The sequence below is a fragment of the Poecilia mexicana genome, unplaced genomic scaffold, assembly GCF_051168715.1.
Source record: "Poecilia mexicana isolate PSO_F unplaced genomic scaffold, ASM5116871v1 scaffold_16, whole genome shotgun sequence".
Lineage (NCBI taxonomy): Eukaryota > Metazoa > Chordata > Actinopteri > Cyprinodontiformes > Poeciliidae > Poecilia > Poecilia mexicana.
In genome coordinates, this window is record NW_028263385.1 from 20,292,804 (window position 1) to 20,312,523 (window position 19,720).

The window sequence follows — 19,720 nt, forward strand, 5'->3', positions numbered from 1 at the left end:
TGTTTTGAGTTATTTTGCCAGCATTTTGCATGAGGACAGCAGGAACTTTGGAACCAATTCTCTTAATTTTTGTAACTCAAATGTTTTCTTGAAAACAGTTTTCTTTCTTTCTGTTTTTTTTTCTTCTAATCTGAGTCTTTTGTTTCTCCTCTGGTTACCCTAGCTACAGGTCCAATGAGGAGTACGTCTATGTGCGAGGTCGCGGTCGGGGAAAGTACATATGTGGAGAGTGTGGCATTCGCTGCAAGAAGCCCAGCATGCTGAAAAAGCATATCAGAACGCACACCGATGTCCGCCCATACATCTGTAAACACTGCAACTTTGCCTTCAAAACCAAAGGTAAAGCTAAGACACGAATAACCAACGTGACTTGTGTGGCTTGGGTTTTCTCCAGGAGAGCGTATTTTAGCCCGGCTGTTAAAAATATTTTCTCGCTCTCTTCCAGGAAACCTTACCAAACACATGAAGTCAAAGGCTCATGGGAAAAAATGCCAGGCAGTGGGAGTGTCTGAGACGTCTCTGGACGAGCCAGAGAGCGAGGAAACAGGTACTTCAGTGGGGACGTGAAGACGTCCTTCATGTTTCCGCTTCCACCCCGCAGAACCGCCTGTGCACAGCTACGTGAACTCCCGCTTGCGAAGGATAGAAGCTGCTCGGCCCTGACAGCTTATGCAACAGCATGTTCTAGTCTCTGGCCCCTTGATGTTGCATAAGGGATAGGGAGAAGTGTGAGATAAATAAATGAAGACTAAGGAGCCAGTCCCATTCTTCCGGTGCGCTCGTCGCAGGAGTCCGTCTGCTACACCTCGTCTTCAAGAATGCGTCGCCCGAGTGCGGCTGAACAGAGCCGACTTGTTTCCATCTGGCTTCGAGTCGAGCGCCTCACTGTCTCCTCCCTGGCTTTGTCTTCTGCGCCTCCCTTTCGCTGACAGTCCAGGCTGAGCGCGGCCAAGGACGTACCGACTCCTCCATTCACAAAGCTGCAGAAATAGTTTTTGAAAAGAGCTATTCAGTTGAATTCCACCCTTTTTCATTCCTAGTCTATTTATAACAGGGGTTTGTTTGGTGGAAGGTGAACTGAGCCTTCATCGCCCGTTTGGGTTTTTTTTTTTTTCCGAGGTTGTTCTGTAAAGGCTTTTTGAGTCGATGTCACGATTTTCTGAATAGACGTTTTAAAGTTTGCGTGAACGCGACAGGAAACGATTGAAAGTTTCTTGTGTTTCTCTCCATCTCCTCAAACATCAGGCAGTGACGAGCGCGTCCTCGGCTCAGAGGAGCAGGGGGAGCATCAGTTCTCCGACGTGGAGGAGTCTGACGATGAGGATGACAACGATGATGAGGAAGAGGAGGACGAAGACGAGGAGGAAGAGGAGTCCACGTCCCACGAAGACCCGCCGTCCTCCTGTTCATCGGACACTCATCCGTCGACGGGAGGGCGCTCCGGCTGCGCACGGCGCTCGCAGCAGGTCACCCCCGATCCGGAGCCCGGTCCCGGTCCGGAGCCCGCCCCGAGGGGAGTCTGTGCCAGCAGACGGGCGGCCTCTCCGGGCAGGAGGAGGGCGCTGTTCTCGAGGCAAGGATGGAAGGGCTCTCCAAGGGCCTTCTCCCCCAGCAGCGAGAGCTGTTCCCCCAGCCGCAGCCTCTCCCCCCGCCTGGAGCTGCCCTCGCCGATCCGCAGCCTTTCCCCGAGGACCGAGTTATCCTCGCCTGGCAGACACATCTCGCCCTCCCCTGAGAGGAGGCCGTCTCCCGTCAGAGCACATTCTCCTCTTCGTCCCGTTTCACCCAGCTGCTACCGGCCGTCTCAAGTTCCAACCTCTCCATCACCACTGGGGGCGCTGCACAGGACCCCCGGATACCTGCCCTGGGAGAGCCCAGGCACGAAGGGAGGTCATGTTAAACCGGTAAATACTTTTTATTTTAACTTACTCTACATGCAGTACTGAACAAAAACTTTACATGTGTTGGTTTTGACTCTATTAAGAGCCAGATTTTCCTATTTGTATTCAAAGTGCTCTTGAAAATATGTTAAAAATAAGATTTTTTTTTAAGACTGCCTTTTCACTAATTCCCCACCAGGTTCTTCCATCTGACCAGGAACATATGGCATAGTGTGTGCTGTCTTCCAAAATAAATCAAAGATTGAGTCTTTGTAGGCAGCAAAAGTGTCTAAAGATCCTATTCAGTAGTTGGTATTTCATTTCATGTGATAGACCAATTTAAAATAGTGCATACTTGACAAAGGTAAGGAAATAAGCGGCCAAGAGAGCAAGGGTAGCTGTGGAGGAGCTACAGTGATTCACAACTCAGCTAAATTTGACCTTTCGGTAAAAGTGAAACGACAGGATACAACTAACAACTAAAGAAAGAAAAAAAACTTTATGTATTACTTGAAGCTTTGCCTCAACAAACATGTGGGGAACATTGTGCTCTGGTCAGCTAAGACCAAAATTAGACTTTTTGACCGCCTTGATAAAATAACGTGGAAGAAAACTTAAAGGACGTGGCATCCACCGCATCCTTTAAGTGAAGAGTGGAGGTTAGTCATACTAAACACAGAACAAGGTGTTCTGGTCAGAAAAGGCCCAACATTTAATTTACTGATGAGTAAGAGAGTGTGGTGTAAAACACTACTCATCATCCCGAATATGCCATACCCCACAGTGAAGCATGGTGGTGGCAGAATCATGGTGTGGGGGTGCCCTTTTTTTTTTTTTTTCCAGCTGGTACAGTGAATCTGCTCAGATCGGACCAGAAGATGGATGGAGATAAAAACCGAGCGATCCTGGAAAAGAAACCTGTTAGAATCTGTCAAAGAGTTGAGATTTCCAGCAGGACGACAACAACAAACATTCAGCCAGAGCTACAGTCGACTGGTTCAGATAAAACCATGCTCAAGAATCAGAAGGGCCCAGCAAATGTCCTGAGCTAGTTCAAATTGAAAATCTGTCTCAAGGTTAAAACTTTTGTTTGTCACAGATATTATGATTCAGCTTGCTGTAAAATGTGCTTCTAAAAGGAGTTACGTCACATTTTCAATGATAGAGCTTTGAAAATGCATAGACTGTTTTCTATCTACTGCTTTTGTGTGGGTACGTCATGAAAATTTAAAGAAAATGTACTGACATTTGTGGTTGTAGCATTAGAAAATGTTGAAAAGTTTATGAATTGTAGTGCCTTCAGACACAGGATGGATTAATACCCCGAGTTTAGTAGCCCCTTTTTTTGCTGATTCATAGGTCTGAATTAAAAGGGTTCACAAACAGAACGTATCGTTATAAAATAATCTGATATTTAGACTTATATTTTTATTCAGGGGAATAATCAATCTCTGATTCTTTTTTTTTTTTTCCTTTTCACTCTTTGCAGCGCTTTGTGTTCTGTCAGAGTTGGTGTTCAAAATTAAAGTGTTTGCTCCCCCTGCAGGAGAAAAGTGGCGCTGCAGGAGAAAGGCCAACATTGTCAGAAGCGAGTTTGTTCCCACCGGCTTTCCGTCTCTCCACCTGCGAGGCTTATCCAGGCCTCCAAGCAACAGACAACATCTTCAGCCATCTGCCCATGCACTCCCAGCAAGCAAAGGTCCCCTGCCTGATGATACCCATCGGTGGGATCCAAATGGTACAGGCCAGACCGAGGTCCCACCCGACTACTCCCTCATCTCCAACCTCCCCCCCACTGGAGGGGCCATCGCTGTCCCGATTTGAATCATACTGGGGCGGGACCCCCAGGACTCAAGGGCTAAGGACTCCTGGAGACGCCGGGTCGGAGCACCAGGCAGCAGGAGCCAGCCACCACGCTCCTAGCACAGAACTTACTTTTTCCAAACTCAAGTTGGAGACCACAGACTCAAAGCAATATGGCAGCTCACACAGCTCCGTCCGCCCCCACGGGTCTGCCACAGAGACCAGGGAAGGCGGCGCTAGAGACAGTCAAACTGGAGCGCCTAGCCTCGGAACAGCAGCCCCAGTAGCTTATCGTGCCATAGGAATCGCACCAGAGCGGGACGATCCGGCGTCAAGCGGTGATGCGGCGGAGGGAGACGGTCAAGAAGACTCGGCCACAACAGAACAGAGCACTTAGTGTCGACACCTTGATGCACCTCGCATCCAATTTTGGTTTATTGGTTGCTACACTAGTCTTGTTTTATTATTATTATTATTATTATTGCTTTGTTTTTTTTTATATACAGATTTCAATACTATTGTTAACTTAAATGTTTGGTCTTTGGCAATATTCAGGTTTGTTATAAAAATGCACTTTTTCTGTGTGAAAATATTGTTCCTGTAAATCTCTATAAATATATACAAATATATATATATATATATATCCTGTATCTAATTAGATACTGCTAATCTCAATGTCTATTTGAATATGCGTAAAAAAATTATAATACATTTGTAAATGACCAAAATATTTCATTATTATAAAAAAAAAGACAATTTCCTTTTAGGTTGTTCAGTATTACTCAAATTGTAGTTTCTTGTGCCTTTTCTGTCCATTTTTGTGTTATTTTTAAATGTAAACGTACACAAAGAGAAGGCTGTGAATTCAGTTTTATTATTTTTTATGTTGCTATGGAGGGTTAATATTTGGTGTTTTTTGTTCTGAGGGCCATTGCTTTATCGCCAAGGTAACTAGTCAAATCATGGGAGAACCTAAGGAGCGGCTGACGCGTGTCAAAATAAATGCACTGACGTTTTATTTTTATTACTGAATGCTTCAGATTATGTGTCTGTACAAGGGAGAATGCTCCTTATTTATTTTTATTTGATGACATTGATCCTTATTTTTATTTTTGTTATTAGGGGTGGGGAGAAAAACTTTTTTGTTACATCTGTTTGACTTCATCATGTTCTTATAACTTGAACTGGTGGTAAAGATGAGATATGAATGAATTTGGCTGGTACCAGAGGATCAAGTGCCCTGCAGATTTCACAGCAAAATTTGTAGTTGCTAAAAAGAAATAAAAAAATAAAAAATAATAATAATAACAATAATAAAACAAAACAAAAAAATGCACTGGGCTTCAATGAGATTGTGCCTTTTTTTATTTCTCACAGTCAATTTTGAGACACAAGTGTTTAAATACAGAAAGAAGATTGGGCAGAATATTTCAAACATCTCTGATCATTTTTGCTGCAAACTTCACTTTAAAAGTTGTAAACAAAAACACAATAAAGGATCAGACAATCTGTGGACAATGTAGTAATTTGTTTCACTAAATTGTGGTTTATTAGATGGTTAGACTTATTAATCCACGGGGATTTTAAGAACAGAATATGTGGTATAGAGTGCTGTGGAAAAAAGATTTACCACTTTGTATGTTTCTGTTTATGTCTCTTTGCCAAACCCAAACATTTCAGTTTGTACAGTAAAATCAGATTCTATGATCAGACTAAAGATAACTCAAGTAAATGTAAAATATATTTTAAAAAAAGCAGTTTTCAAACGATGATTCAGTAAGATAAGTGGAAACAAAAGGCTACCCACACCAACCTGGTCATGTGTGGAAAACACGTTTATCTCCTGGTTTAACTGCAAATTGCTTTGATCCAACATTTGAGTCGTCGTTGTGCCTCTGGAGTTCCTTCGGTAGATCGACCTGTCCTGAGAAGATTCAACGTACTTCATGTTCTCTCCTTTTGTTCTAAAGGATTGTATTGTGGTTCACTCCCAAAGCTTCGGACATGGCGTTGTAACTCTTTCCTAACTGATGGATGTAAGGGATGTCAGAATCTAATCTTCAATTTCTTTGCTTTTTCAGGTCTTTGGAGGAAATTAAGCCACAAAAAAAAAAAAAAATAGGATTAATTAGTTAATTTTACAGAGGGTCATATATGTTTTTTTTAGCCAAGCAGGTTTCTTCATTTGTTGTGACTCCTGTTATCCTTTGCAAGTTAAAATTTGTCTATCTGAAATATTTAAGAGTGACAAAAGAAAGCGGGATTTGGCACAGTAAACTTCCTGCCATCTGCTAATTGGTCTGTACTCGGAGAGCCGTCTTCTGATTAGCTACTTCACATAATATGTGAAGTCTCGTTCATTTAATGTGGTTAATTGGGTATAGGACAGAGATCCGCAACCTTTTTGATAAAAATAATATTTTCTGCTCATTAATTAAATCTGGAAAATAAAGTCCAGGAGATGCAGAAACCTTCCCCCTAAAACCTCATTAAAAACACTTTCAGGCTGACAACTATGCTAATAATTAATCATTTCTTTTTTGACAAGTTATATACTCACATTTCTCTTTCTTCTAATTTGAGAGTCTAAAAACAATAACTACAGTAATGATAGATATATTGTAGTCAATAAATAAAAGCAAGAATTTTTTATTTCAATTTGAGGGTTTTTTTGGTGGGGGGAACTGCAAATATATTTTTTTTTTGTTGCTATTTGCTGGTTTACAGACTGATGTAAAACATGAGGATCAGTATATAGACCTGATGTCTCTAACCTGAGATTTATCTCTAGTACCGCACATATGCAAGCAGGCATTATTACAGACTCACCTGAGCCACATTGTTAATTAATTACATTTCTGAGATAAACAGGTGACACATACATTACCAAAAACCAGCTTATCAAATCAGAGCCCACACCAGGTTAAATAACCTGTTAAAAAAATCCAGAGAGTTTCCGGGCCAAGTGGGTCAGCTGCCGGATCCCTCTGTAAATAAGTTCCAACAAAGTTCGGGTTTTTATTGTGGATACACATTCACAGGGTCTGCTTGAGGAACATCAGCACTGCCACACCTAAAGTACCTCTTGTCATGCTGAGTCACCCAAACTCAAGTGTGCACATTGTGTTTAGCGATACGAAAATGAGTCCCAGGAGTTTGAGCAAGTCACTTAACTATTAACTTTTCACACAAAACCATCAGCCGCAGTGCTTCTGATTCGCCTACGTCACGAGGAACTGCGTTTAGCAGCGCAGTAGGGCAGAGGTTATGAAAAGCTTGCACAGGCACCTTATTTAAGTTTATTGATGAGAGGTCAAAAGATGATCTGATGACCGATCAGGTCATCCAAACAAAAGTACAGTGCAAAGGTCACACAGCCGAGAGGGTGAGTTAATGAGAGGTTGATGATATTCAACTGTTTATTACTGGTTTATAAAGCAACTTAGATAACAACAACTCAATATTTTAACCCTTTACTGATGCTGTTTAGTGTGACTCAGATTAAGAGAGCCATGGTGATATTTTAAATTTTGCTGATCAAATCCAGTATCAATATACATTTATATTATACAAGTCATAATTTTTTATTGCTTATTCTGCCACCATAAAGCAATCTACAGCTTTCTTTAGACAACGAATGAGTGGAAATGTTTTACATTCTAGAAACACAAAAATAGATGTTCCTTTTTGCTTCACAATAAAACACTTGAGTATGTGTTAGCAGCTACCAGAATGTTATAAATGGTTATTTTTAATCTTTTTTTTTAAATTCATTTAAAAATACCAAACATTTTAGCATTTGATAGACAAAAATGAGGTTTATGCTATTTTTTTTTTTTTTTTATCAGAATTTAGAATTACATAGAAGGGTTTTAACAAGCAACAAGTCATTAAATTGTCATTTCATATGCAGTGAGAAATATATAGCAAAACTAAATTGTTTCCACTTAGCTACAGAAGTTTGACAAAGTAATATCTTCCATTTCACGTGACGGATCAAATAGCAGCATCTATTGATGCTCTCATTCTCTCAGTCTTCGGTCAGCCATGTCTCTCCATCAGTATATATGCTCAGATTCTCCATAGTAACCAACTGCTTCACTGGTCACTTAGTATTTGCAGCTTTTTCCTCTGAAGTGTTTCTGCGTTTCGACGTGTAAAATGCTGCTAGCATTCTCCTCTACTATGACTGATTATTTTGGCCTTGTTTTTCTGTTTGCCGTCGTTTATTTCCTGCACATTGCCATTGGAAGAGCTGCTGGTGCCATTAACCACATCATTCCTACAGATTATACTTGTGGTTCTCCTCTGAACTGTATCTCTCCTGAGCCACTAATGCGGCTACGTCTCTCATTAGCTCTGCTAAAAGGTTTCATTAAACATTTTGTCTCTTCCTCACAGAAAAGAAATTCACTCTGCTTCGGGTTACAAGTTCAACTCTTCACCCATTCTCCTCAGGAAAACCCATGTGCTAATCTTTTGGGGAAAAGAGTATCATTGTGGATGTATCTGCACGTCACATCTGTACATTTATTCCCTGTGTTTCCGTGTGTGAGGGCTGGTATTTGCCTATCAGCGTGAACATGCCATGGCTGAACTGTCTCAGCAGGTCACGTGTGGGACACGACCAGGATCCCTGATCCCTGCTGGGATTAGTCGTCTTGTATGTCACCGTCTACTGTGGACGGAGGGACTGGGTTGGGTAAATGTAGTTAAATCACCTGTTATATTGAGATTTGGACTTTTCTAATTGACAGGCATTACCTCTTCTTCATTTTCTCTGTTTCAAATTGATGAGCTAATTGTTGCCCATGAAGTTAGAATATTTAGACATATTCATCTTTTCAGTGTAATAAGCAGGTGATATGCTTGGAATAGACTGATCAATAACATTTTTAAGAATAAGTTACATCATCTCGATTATTTCCTTGAGAGAGGTAAAATATAATTTTATGTGACAAAATAGGCAATAACGCAATCATGAAAACACTGACATTAACGATAAAAAAAAATGCTTTGTTGTTGTCAATTTGTTCCCATAAAAAATATCTTATTTTAATGAAAAGGAAAAGGAAGAAATAAAAATTTTGTCAGGATTACTGACGTGCTTAAAGTTCCATCATTAGATCTCATTCCTGAAGGGATCTTTATGCAACGCTGCTTACAGATTTCTTCTTGTTTTACTTTTGTTGTTGCGTCTCAAATCATCAAATAGTTTTTTTTTCTTGTATCAGTGAAAGATCTTTTCAATGATTTGACTTATTAATGGAAACGGAGCCCGTCTTTGTCGATTCACTACATTTGTTGTAAAACTGAATTATAATTCCTTTGCCACACCCAGTTCTTCCTGCTAGCAGACCTGTAAAATCTGGCAACATGAAGTAGAGTGAAAGACTTTTAAAACAAACTTCAAAAAGGGAATTGAAACTCAAATAAATCACAGTGAGAACAATTATTCACAAATAAAGACAATGAGGAACAATCAGGAAATGTCCAACCAATCAAAAATAATCTGAGTGGATGAACCATTTATAAATGAGATTATATTTAAAAGAAAAAGGAAAAAAAGAACAACATCTAAAGCACTGCAGGCCTATCTTGCCTTGAAGTCAGTGTTAATGATTTAACATTAAGAGACAGACTGGGAAAAACGGTTTTAAAGGCAAAAATTATTGTTGACCAACAAATGCACACACAGTCCAGACATTTCCACTGTTTAAACAGTGGAAATGTCTGGACTGTGCATTCTGCTACATCTGGTTAAAAACTTTCACAAACTTCAAAAAAATTAGTAACATTTTCGCTAAACCCAAACATGGTAGTAATGTTTTTTTGTTTTTTTTATATGGAGCCAAGTTACTGTTCCAAGGCTTATATAATTTCCCTTCATTGACTGAAGCATGCATTTTACACTCTATTAAAAAAAAAAAAAAACCAAGAAATAAAAAATCAAAACAAAGGTTTTGGTGTGGCCTCCCCAATTCTCACTGTTTCCAAACTAAAACAATCTTTTCTAGAGTAAAGGAAATTTTCTGCACAGTTATGTAAGACTTATTCCCTGTAATCACCAATACTTGATTAACTATCTTCTCACACAGGCTGCAGTTGGTTTGGAAAGTGGTTTTGTTGTTGTTGTTGTTGTTGTTGTTGTTGTTTAATCAGTGAAATCTTAATTTGGAAATACTTATTCACATTTCTTCAGATTATCTTTGTCTGATAAAACAAAGAAACAAACATAAAACATCCGATAATCTGAAACTGATGAAAAGACAAAAACAGAAGAAACTTTAAGAGTGAAAACACCTTTATGAAGCATTTTATTTAGGTGTTAAATCATCACGAAATCAGTTTTTATCAAAGGAGGTGATTTAGAAAATAGTTAAACATTTGTTAGATTTATTATTGCTTTAGCTTGTGTAATGCTCCCCAGCAATGTCAAGTTGATGTTGTTTACAAAAATAACATTTATTTAAATTATGCCAAAAAAAAGCGCTTAAATTAAATACAACTGCAGCAGCAACATATAATGAGCAAACTTTAATAAGATAAATATGTGTAAATCGTACCTGAAGCAACCACACATATTTTAATTGTTTTTAAACCTAAATGTTTGCGTAATATGAACCTCATTAGAAATTATTTCTTCAGAATCTTGTCCTCAGAAAAAAAAACCTAAAAAAACTAATTTGACGTTTTTCTGTTACAAAACGTCCTGCTTCTTTCCTCCAATCTCTTCCTCCACGTGCTTCCATTGGCCACGGTGCCGCCACGTGGTTTTGGGATCATATCATCTCATGTTAATTTCCCCATTATTCCTCTGCCAAGATAATTCCTCAGTCAGAACCCGCCTACAGTCGTAAATGTCACTGGACAGCTGATATTTATCTGTACCACTCAGAGGCTTCAAAGCCGCAGACATTCCTGGAATGTGATGCAGGTTTGAATGCCCAGGGGTCGAATGTGGGCGCCATAGGAGGAGGGGGCGGGGAGCTTGTGTTGTCACGTCACAAAGGTATAAAGTTCAGACAGCAGCAGTAAAACAAGCAGAGCAGAGCAGCAGCAGCAGCAGCAGCAGCAAGTGAGCAGACAGTAGTTTCTCCCTGCAGAGGCTCATCCACAACGCATCAGCCATGCCCACTCACAGCAGCCTTCTCCTTCTGGTCACTCTGTGGGCCTCGGTTCAGGACGGTAAGTTTTCTTCTTCTTCTTCTTCCATTTTATATTCAAAGCATGGTTTCATTTAGAAAATATTATAATGAAGTTTTGGTATAAATTTTGCATGAAATCGTATCAATCGTAGTCCTGCTAACAATATACAGGTGCTGGTCATAAAATTAGAATATTGTGATAAAGTTCATTATTTTCCATAATGTCATGATAAAAATTAAATTGTCATATATTTTAGATTCATTGCACACCAACTGAAATATTTCAGGTCTTTTATTGTTTTAATTTTGATGATTTTGGCAAACAGCTCATGAAAACCCAAAATCCCTGTCTCAAAAAATTAGAATATTATGAAAAGGTTCTCTGAACGAGCAATAAAAATAATCATCTGAATCAACAAAGTAACTCTAAACACCTGAAAAAGATTCCTGAGGCCTTTAAAAACTCCCAGCCTGGTTCATTACTCAAAACCGCAATCATGGGTCAGACTGCTGACCTGACTGCTGTCCAGAAGGCCATCACTGACATCCTCAAGCAAGAGGGTGAGAAACGGAAAGAAATTTCTGAACAAATCGGCTGTTTGCAGAGTGTTATATCAAGGCACCTCAGTGGGAAGTCAGTAGGAAGGAAAAAGTGTGGCAGAAAACGCTGCACAACGAGAAGAGGTGACCGGACCCTGAGGAAGATTGTGGAGAAGGGCCGATTCCAGACCTTGGGGGAAGCAGTGGACTGAGTCTGGAGTAGAAACATCCAGAGCCACCGTGCACAGGCGTGTGCAGGAAATGGGCTACAGGTGCCGCATTCCCCAGGTCAAAGGTCAAGCCACTTTTGAACCAGAAACAGCGGCAGAAGCGCCTGACCTGGGCTACAGAGAAGCAGCACTTTGGACCACTGTTGTTCAGTGGTCCAAAGTACTTTTTTCGGATGAAAGCAAACTTTGCATGTCATTCGGAAATCAAAGTGCCAGACTCTGGAGGAAGACTGGGGAGAAGGAAATGCCAAAATGCCAGAAGTCCAGTGTCAAGTACCCACAGTCAGTGATGGTCTGGGTGCCATGTCAGCTGCTGGTGTTGGTCCACTGGGTTTTATCAAGGGCAGGATCAATGCAGCAGCTATCAGAAGATTTTGGAGCACTTCATGCTTCCATCTGCTGAAAAGTTTTATGGAGATGAAAATTTAATTTGGTCTGGAATCGGCCCTTCTCCACAATCTTCCTCAGGGTCCGGTCACCTCTTCTCGTTGTGCAGCGTTTTCTGCCACACTTTTTCCTTCCTACTGACTTCCCACTGAGGTGCCTTGATATAACACTCTGCAAACAGCCGATTCGTTCAGAAATTTCTTTCTGTTTCTCACCCTCTTGCTTGAGGATGTCAGTGATGGCCTTCTGGACAGCAGTCAGGTCAGCAGTCTGACCCATGACTGCGGTTTTGAGTAATGAACCAGGCTGGGAGTTTTTAAAGGCCTCAGGAATCTTTTTCAGGTGTTTAGAGTTACTTTGTTGATTCAGATGATTATTTTTATTGCTCGTTCAGAGAACCTTTTCATAATATTCTAATTTTTTGAGACAGGGATTTTGGGTTTTCATGAGCTGTTTGCCAAAATCATCAAAATTAAAACAATAAAAGACCTGAAATATTTCAGTTGGTGTGCAATGAATCTAAAATATATGACAATTTAATTTTTATCATGACATTATGGAAAATAATGAACTTTATCACAATATTCTAATTTTATGACCAGCACCTGTAGATGTGTTGATGTTCATTTGCAGCTGCTCTTTTGATTTTCCAAAAAAGCAATTTTCCCAAACCAGATTTTTTTTAGAGCAAGCTTAATTGAAAAGAAAAATTCAAAACATGTATTTTTGGTATGCTAAAAACACTGCTAAAAACAGTCACATTTTAAAGCACTCACAAGACATTGTGATATCATGACGCAGCACTTTTTTTTTTCATTTTTGCAAACTCATCTTCTTTCCACCACACCTTTTACAGTAAAAGCTTTATAGCTCAAAACATGAGAAATGTCGTCTCAAAATATGACTTTTAAATAACAACGTCATAAAGAATCTGAAACACATGCCACAGAATAAACAATCAAAATAACACCTTAACAGGTTTTTTGATTTTAAATGTTGACATGTTTCAATCTCAGCTCATTTCTACTTTTTATGAAATTCATACTTTTTAATCTGATTTTTGTTTAAACATTTTTTTCAGTTCCCAGTGCATTTCTAAAATTGAACTCGAGGCAAAAATGTTAATATTCTTTTTCACAAAGTGGTTCACTGCAATATTTAGAGAAAGAAAGAAAAAAAAAAAAAAGCTCTAATCCATTGAACGTTTATGGTAAAATAACTCAAAATAAAATGTAATAAAACTACCCTGCAGTGAAATGTGAATGATCTTATAGCTGTGTTTGCTGTGGTTTCGTCTGAACTCTTCAGGTTTGGGTCTCCCGGTGGTGAAACAGGCAGAACCAGAAGCCGTCAACGGCGTGCGGACTCACCGGGTGAGGACCAAGCGCTGCTCCTGCAGCGAGCTGCTGGACACCGAGTGCCACTACTTCTGTCACCTGGACATCATCTGGGTCAACACACCCAGGTGGGCGACAGAGGACACATTCAGTAGACACAGCAGTTTTGTTTTTTTAATCTAGACTTCCAAAGACTCATAACAACGCCCTGAACTGCTTGGATTCAATACCAAAACAGTCTAGTGCAGTGTTGTGGTACTCGAAGTTGGTCTTGGTCTTAAGACCGGTCTTAAGACCATTTTTTGATGGTCTCGGTCTCGTCTCGGACTCGACCGCATTTGGTCTCGGTCTTGTCTCGGTCTCGGGCGCTGAGGACTCGGCATTTTATTTCAAGACCAGTCAAGACCGCAACTGTGAAAATATCACTAAACGTACAGCATTCTGTCCACTTTATTTGTTAACATCTTTCTTTTCAGTGGATGCAAAATGCACCGATTAAAATCCAAGCAACTACGTGTTTCTGTTACTCCCCCCACCCTCCCCACCTTTCACTCTCCCTCCTCCTCCCCTCCCCACCTTTCACTCGCGCGCGGCACTCCATGACATGCGCAGTGGTTTCCTCTCAGCGGCAGAAAATGTTTGTCTAATCGTCAGTAATATAGTAGCGCTGCATAAATAGTAAGAAATCCGATGGCCACAGCTAACTCAGCAGCGCTTCGCTTTCACAGACGTCTAACTTTTTTCGTCACTTAGAAAAGTAGCTCAAAGAAGGTAAGCTCCGTTAACGTGATGTTATCAAAGCTAGCTGTACAGAGACACATAAGCATTGTGATGAAAAATGTTATCACTCACTGTGCTGAATTATTGTGCGGAGGTGTTGACTGACTTGTCGCATATATGGGACAACGCTATGTCCAAAAGTCTGCAATATAGTGAGGTGACATTCAGAAACAGTCGATTCTTCTCCACGGCTCTTTACTTATTAGATAGGACTGGAGTGTCACTCACTGAGAGTCGTTGTTCTATCAGATAGCCATACGCTGTCAGGATAGCATACATGCAGTAAGCATTAAGAAATTCGACGGTCAGAGGAGTTGTCAGTTCACCATACGCAGCAAGTTATGATGAACATAAGTCATTAAATTGTTTTCAATGATAACTATATAGATATACATGTGTTGTCATGGTTTCAAAGTGTATTTAAAGCAGGGTCTGGCTGCAGCTGGAGTCAGCTACAACACGCGCCCGTGTAAAACTCACTTAACCGCTAAGTCAGGATGCCATACAACTGTTAATAACAAAGTGTATGACGATCTACGTCATGATTCTATGTTGCTGATTAAATAAAATCATATGGTAATGACAGCGTATGCATGTCTGAGCTAAGCGTACGACTATCTGACAACGTATGCTGATCTGACAGAACACCGTGAGTTTGTGCTAAGCGTATGACGATCTGACCTGACAGAACACCCGTTCTTTGTTCTTGTAATGCTCTGTGTACACACTGCATCATTATTTTATTTTATTATGTATGTTGATATTTAAATTAACAAATAACTAAAACACAAGAACCAAAGAGCACGCAGAGCATGCACATTGCTTTTTGATTGTTTTTGTTCATAGTGGCAGCTGTAATGTCTGCCATGGTGTCAGACTACCTGGCTTCATGTACTGGGATAGAGAGTGAAAACAGTCACGATGAGCGCCTTCTGTTTGGTTACTTCTTGCTTGTTGCTCCTTGGTCAGTGTTCGTAGGTGAGCGTTATTTACCGTCAGGGCATTGCCTCAATTGCTATGTTTAATGGTGCAGACAGTGGTGGCTTCTTATATGAGCAATATGGGCAAATATCCAGGGCGTTATGTTTTTAGGGATGGCACGAGACCACACTTTTTAGCACATAAATGGAATATTTAATATTGGTAAAATGTATTAAGTATTTAATATCTAGGTGTTTTATGGTAATATGGATCTTTCAGATTATTTTGAGAAGCAATTTCGATCATATTTTACATTTTATTGTGTCATGTAGCGCGGGCCGCTGGTCTTGGTCTTGACTCGGTCTCGACTCCCCTCGGTCTTGGTCTTGACTTGGTCTCGGACCCCAAAAGTCTTGGTCTTGTCTCGGTCTCGATACACTCTGGTCTTGGTCTTGTCTTGGTCTCGGGTTGGGTGGTCTTGAACACAACACTGGTCTAGTGCTTCCAACTCTGAGCCTAGAAACCTCAGACTGACCCTCCTATCATTATTGCTGGACCATTAAACAAGGCAGCTGCAAAGTAACAGAGAACAAAGTCTGCAGAATGTTTATGTGACCCGGCTTGTCTTTCAATCCGCAGTAAGACAACGATTTATGGCCTAGGCGGAGGCTTGCTGCGGCGCAAAAGGTCCGCCGGGCGCTGCTCCTGTGCCCGGCTCGACGACAAGACCTGCACCGATTTCTGCCATTTCCGGTGAGTCGGGTCTCCATCCACTCATCAGCTGGAAGGAAACAGACTGCACATGTAGTGAGCAGAAAGGAGGACAGGGAGTGGCAGGGTGCAAACAGAAGCTGGTGCTATATTTAGCCAAAAAGTGCCTCACGCGTTCTACGTGTCTACAGGTGTGAGCATCAAAACAGTCCCGCTCAGGCCTGAAGGACTGGGTGCAGACTCAGAGTCTGCAAAAGGTTGATCTGGATTTGCCCCGAGGAAGCTCGTGTGTGGGAGGCTCTGAAACCTTTAGTCGCATTCCCCAGAAATGACTGTACTGTACTGTACGCACCTTGAAACCATGGAGACAGCGAGCAGAGTCATGCAGGGCCTTTGCAAAGGTTCTTCCAACATTTAAACATTTACAGATTGTTTTTTTTTTGGTGGGGCGGGGGGGGTTTCGTGTTGCAGCCACAAACTTCAATGTGCTTTATTGGGATCTTACATGATAGAACAGCACCAGGTAGAAAATGATGCAACATGTTTTTGAAAACCTTTAAGGTGTATCAGGCGTCCATGAGTTGCTGAAAAGTGATTGCCCTGGCTGAGTCTCAAGCCTTTTCCAGGTTTTCTTCCTGGCTTCCTTTGTATTTACCTCCATCGGTCGTCAAATCGGCTCTGACCTGCTTCCCTGTCTTGGCTGAAGACAAGAATCTCTATGTCATGATGCTGCCTCACTTTCAGAGCGAGGTGCAGCGTTAGTTTTCATTCCACAAACATAACATTGTCACCGTAAACCAAAGAGTTTAATCTTCTCCTTTACATCTTCTCCTGTAAAGGAAAGATTTATGGAGTCTGGAGAGAGTCGTTGTCCAGGCAACTGATTCTTCCACCTGAGCCGTGGATTTCTGCAGCTCCTTCAGAGTCAATAGGGACTTCTTGACTGCTTCCTTAAGTGATGCCAGCTTGACCACACAACATGCCAAAGTTCAATGTGTGTGATAGACTTTGTTAGGCACTGTATGCGGGGCAGATGAATTGTGATACATTGATGTTTTAAAACTCAGAAGTGATGCAGTTTTGACCAGATGACTGGACCGTTAGTCGACCTGTAAAGAGGGGAGAATTGCAGTTTGTGCTTGGCTGACATTTTCGTTTCCTTGTCTGCAGTAATGAGATCCGGTCTGAGAAGAAACCTCAGCTTGACATGCTCCACATCATGAGGTGAGATTGAGAAACCATCGATAAAAAACCCCCAAAGAAGCGACATCTTTTTCCCCCCTCCTCCCCTGGACTTATCACCGTTTGACTCTCTGATCTCTCCTCTCCTCTCTTTCAGAACGGCAGCCAATAACTCGAAGCGGGAAGTAGACACGGGGCGCGCAGGCGGAGAACAGTCGTCCCAGGCTAAGAGGGAGAACGCGTGATGAATGGGGGAAGCTGCAGAAGCAGTGAGAGCGCAAGAGGAAGAAAGAGGGAGCAGAAAGCGAGCACCTGAACAAATTCCACTCCTCCAGCAGAGAGGTCGCTAAGGGATGAGTTCGATCCGGGAAGGCCACGTGTTGTTCTGTTTGTGCCTGCGAATCGAAGGCTGGAAGAACGTGCCCGAGGTCTACAGGTACGCGTCGGAAACAGAAGTGGAGGATCATCAGAGGTGGAGATGCAACCGGGTTATTTTTAACTCCGAATGAGGGAACTGAAGCGACTGAGTCACAGGCCCTAAGAAGGAGAACGCAAGTTCGAATACAAGCATGGAAATATGGGACATGCATGGATTTTTGTTTGTTTTAGTTCAATGTAACCAATTTATTTTATACAATTTAAAGATTAAAATCTGTTAAATCGGATGAATAAACTGATTGATTGATTGAATATAATATGTCAGTATGAATTAGCCTTTATCATATGACTGATTGCTTAAGGGAATTTATTCTTGTTTGTTTTGGTAAATCAAACTTATATCTGTAAAGCGTCAATAAAAACAAGGTTAGACACACGCACAAAAGAACTACAATTTTGTTTTCTGTGCCAAAGTAAATAAAGTAACTCATGAGAGGAGAAACTCAAAGGAACACAAAATCCCATTAGAGGAACATGTGTGACTCAATTGTGTGTCAAGCAAACACTTTTCTGGGTTCAAAAGGAGACCTTGCATGGGTGAATGGCTCAGGAATTTACCGCTTCACATCAGTAATGAGCTTACCTGCTACTCAGGGCCGTGTTATCACAGGGATCTGTGGAAAGAATGCTGCGATTTATAAGTCGGGGAAGCACAGAAATACCCTGTCACCCTGCGTTTTTCCTTGATTGCTTGCCACTGCACACAGCGCTGGTGTACCTGAATATGCAAGCGAGGCCGACGGAGGTCGGCTCAAAACAAAAACAGCCGTCATGAACCGAGACGTTTTGTTTTTCTTGGGGGGGGTTTTCTGACTAATCAGGCTGCAAAGACAAACAACAGCAGCTGACTGTTAAAGTGCATCTATTTTTAAGAAGCAGTTTGCCTTGCTTGACTGCATTTCAGGTCATTCTTTACATACTTGGGCTCTTCTTTGTAGAGACCCCCTGCAGCCATCCATGCTTCCCTGACAGGCCTGAACAAAGCCACAGGCTGGCTGCTTTCAGCGCAGAAAACAATTAGAGTGTTCGCACGCAGACTGTGCTTCGCAATGCTTTAAGCGGCCATGACAACGCTCTGCATCACTGGTTCGTCATCCTGAGACGACGGCGTTGAGGGAAGTCTTTCTGTGGTAACTGGTAGGTTCACGCTGTTTGTTGTGGTTTTCTTTTTCTTTTCTTTCTTTTTTTTCCTCTCAGTTGCCAAGAGCCAGTCATACTGATAACACTATCAGAAGAACTGATTGTGTTGTAAAATGTGTTATGAGGTTGAAGGAGATAAGCACATCTTTAAAAAAAATAAATAAATGATTATCCAAAGTGACGAAACACAAGCCTCAGGAGCCAAACTCTGTCCATGGTGCTGGCACAGCAGCGACACAGAAAAACCCTTTAAAGTTGCAGGAACAGGTGGGAGCTGTCTCTTGCTTCAGCTGCTTCTGCTGACACCGCCTGGGGGTTTTCATTACACCAATGATTTAAATTAGAAAAGACAATCACATCAGTCAATGCAGGATTTGTCCTATGTTTCTGAAATGTCGTTCACATGAAGCTGTAAACGGATTATTTGGGTTATGAGGTTATCCTCATTTAGATGAAGCCTGTTTCTGTTTGGGTTTCGTTGTGTCCCTCTGGTGTTTTAGAGCGTGAAACAAATTTCATCAGCCTGTGTAAAAGTGAAAATACAGTTTCCATTTGATGATTTGCTAAAGGAAAAGTCCCTACGTTTATCCTTGCGTAAAAACATAGGGACAACCTCAAAGTGAGGGACTGCAAGAGCAGGCAGGCTGAAGGGTAGAACGTTTTCCCCACCACTTCGATACTTTTCTCTCTGCAGTTGCAAATCACCAAAAATGAAAAGACGTCATGTTCTTGTTGAACTTATCTGCCGAGACATCCAAGCACCTGAAGCTAACAAAAACATTGTTTGTGCATGCACATACAAACAACGTTCATATTGAATGTGCATATTCAGATTTATTTACATTGAGAGCAGTAATGCAGTTTCGAGAGTTGAGCGAATTCTGCAGTTTGCAAAGGCCTCGCCACAAGAGAAACAGCCCAAAGTGACTGGTGAACATTTCCTAAATGCTTTTAGTGCGCCGCCTTCACATGTTCTCAGAAGGCTTTTATTGAAGTGACAGCCAGCAGGCATTGATCACAGAGGGTGACAATGTGTTCCCTCTCTTAAAATAGCCTCCTGTTTGCGTCAAAAGATTTACCTTGTAAATGAGCTCCTTTAAAAAGTCGGTAACACTTTATTTGAAGGGGGTTGAATAAGACTGTCATGACACTTTCATAAACATGACATAACATCTGTCATGAACATGAATAAGCCTTCATGAATATTTATGACTGTTGTCATA

General features: G+C 41.3%; 2 protein-coding genes across 3 annotated transcripts in view; both read left to right on the forward strand.

The window, feature by feature from the left end:
* The window catches only part of hivep3b (HIVEP zinc finger 3b), a 49,173-nt gene extending 43,972 nt beyond the window's left edge, over positions 1-5,201 (forward strand). For both annotated transcript variants that reach the window (XM_014990716.2, XM_014990715.2), the window contains 4 exons: positions 164-339; positions 446-547; positions 1,246-1,904; positions 3,427-5,201. In XM_014990716.2, the coding sequence (XP_014846202.2) occupies positions 164-339; positions 446-547; positions 1,246-1,904; positions 3,427-4,080 (1,591 nt within the window). In that variant the 3' untranslated portion in view covers positions 4,081-5,201. The remainder of the gene's footprint in view (positions 1-163; positions 340-445; positions 548-1,245; positions 1,905-3,426) is intronic.
* Positions 5,202-10,653: 5,452 nt separating this feature from the next.
* Positions 10,654-17,745, forward strand: LOC106919988 (endothelin-2). The gene is made up of 5 exons (XM_014990704.2): positions 10,654-10,871; positions 13,297-13,453; positions 15,666-15,779; positions 16,908-16,961; positions 17,077-17,745. Exons 1-5 carry the CDS (start codon positions 10,814-10,816, stop codon positions 17,162-17,164), a joined length of 471 nt encoding a protein of 156 aa, XP_014846190.2. The 5' UTR covers positions 10,654-10,813; the 3' UTR covers positions 17,165-17,745.
* Positions 17,746-19,720: the final 1,975 nt, after the last annotated feature.

Bases quoted from the DNA above. Each gene is read 5' to 3' on its own strand.
- LOC106919988 (XM_014990704.2), top strand. From the start codon at position 10,814: ATGCCCACTCACAGCAGCCTTCTCCTTCTGGTCACTCTGTGGGCCTCG. The intron at 10,872-13,296 runs GTAAGTTTTCTT...TGAACTCTTCAG, and splicing joins GTGGGCCTCGGTTCAGGACG to GTTTGGGTCTCCCGGTGGTG. The intron at 13,454-15,665 runs GTGGGCGACAGA...TTCAATCCGCAG, and splicing joins ATCTGGGTCAACACACCCAG to TAAGACAACGATTTATGGCC.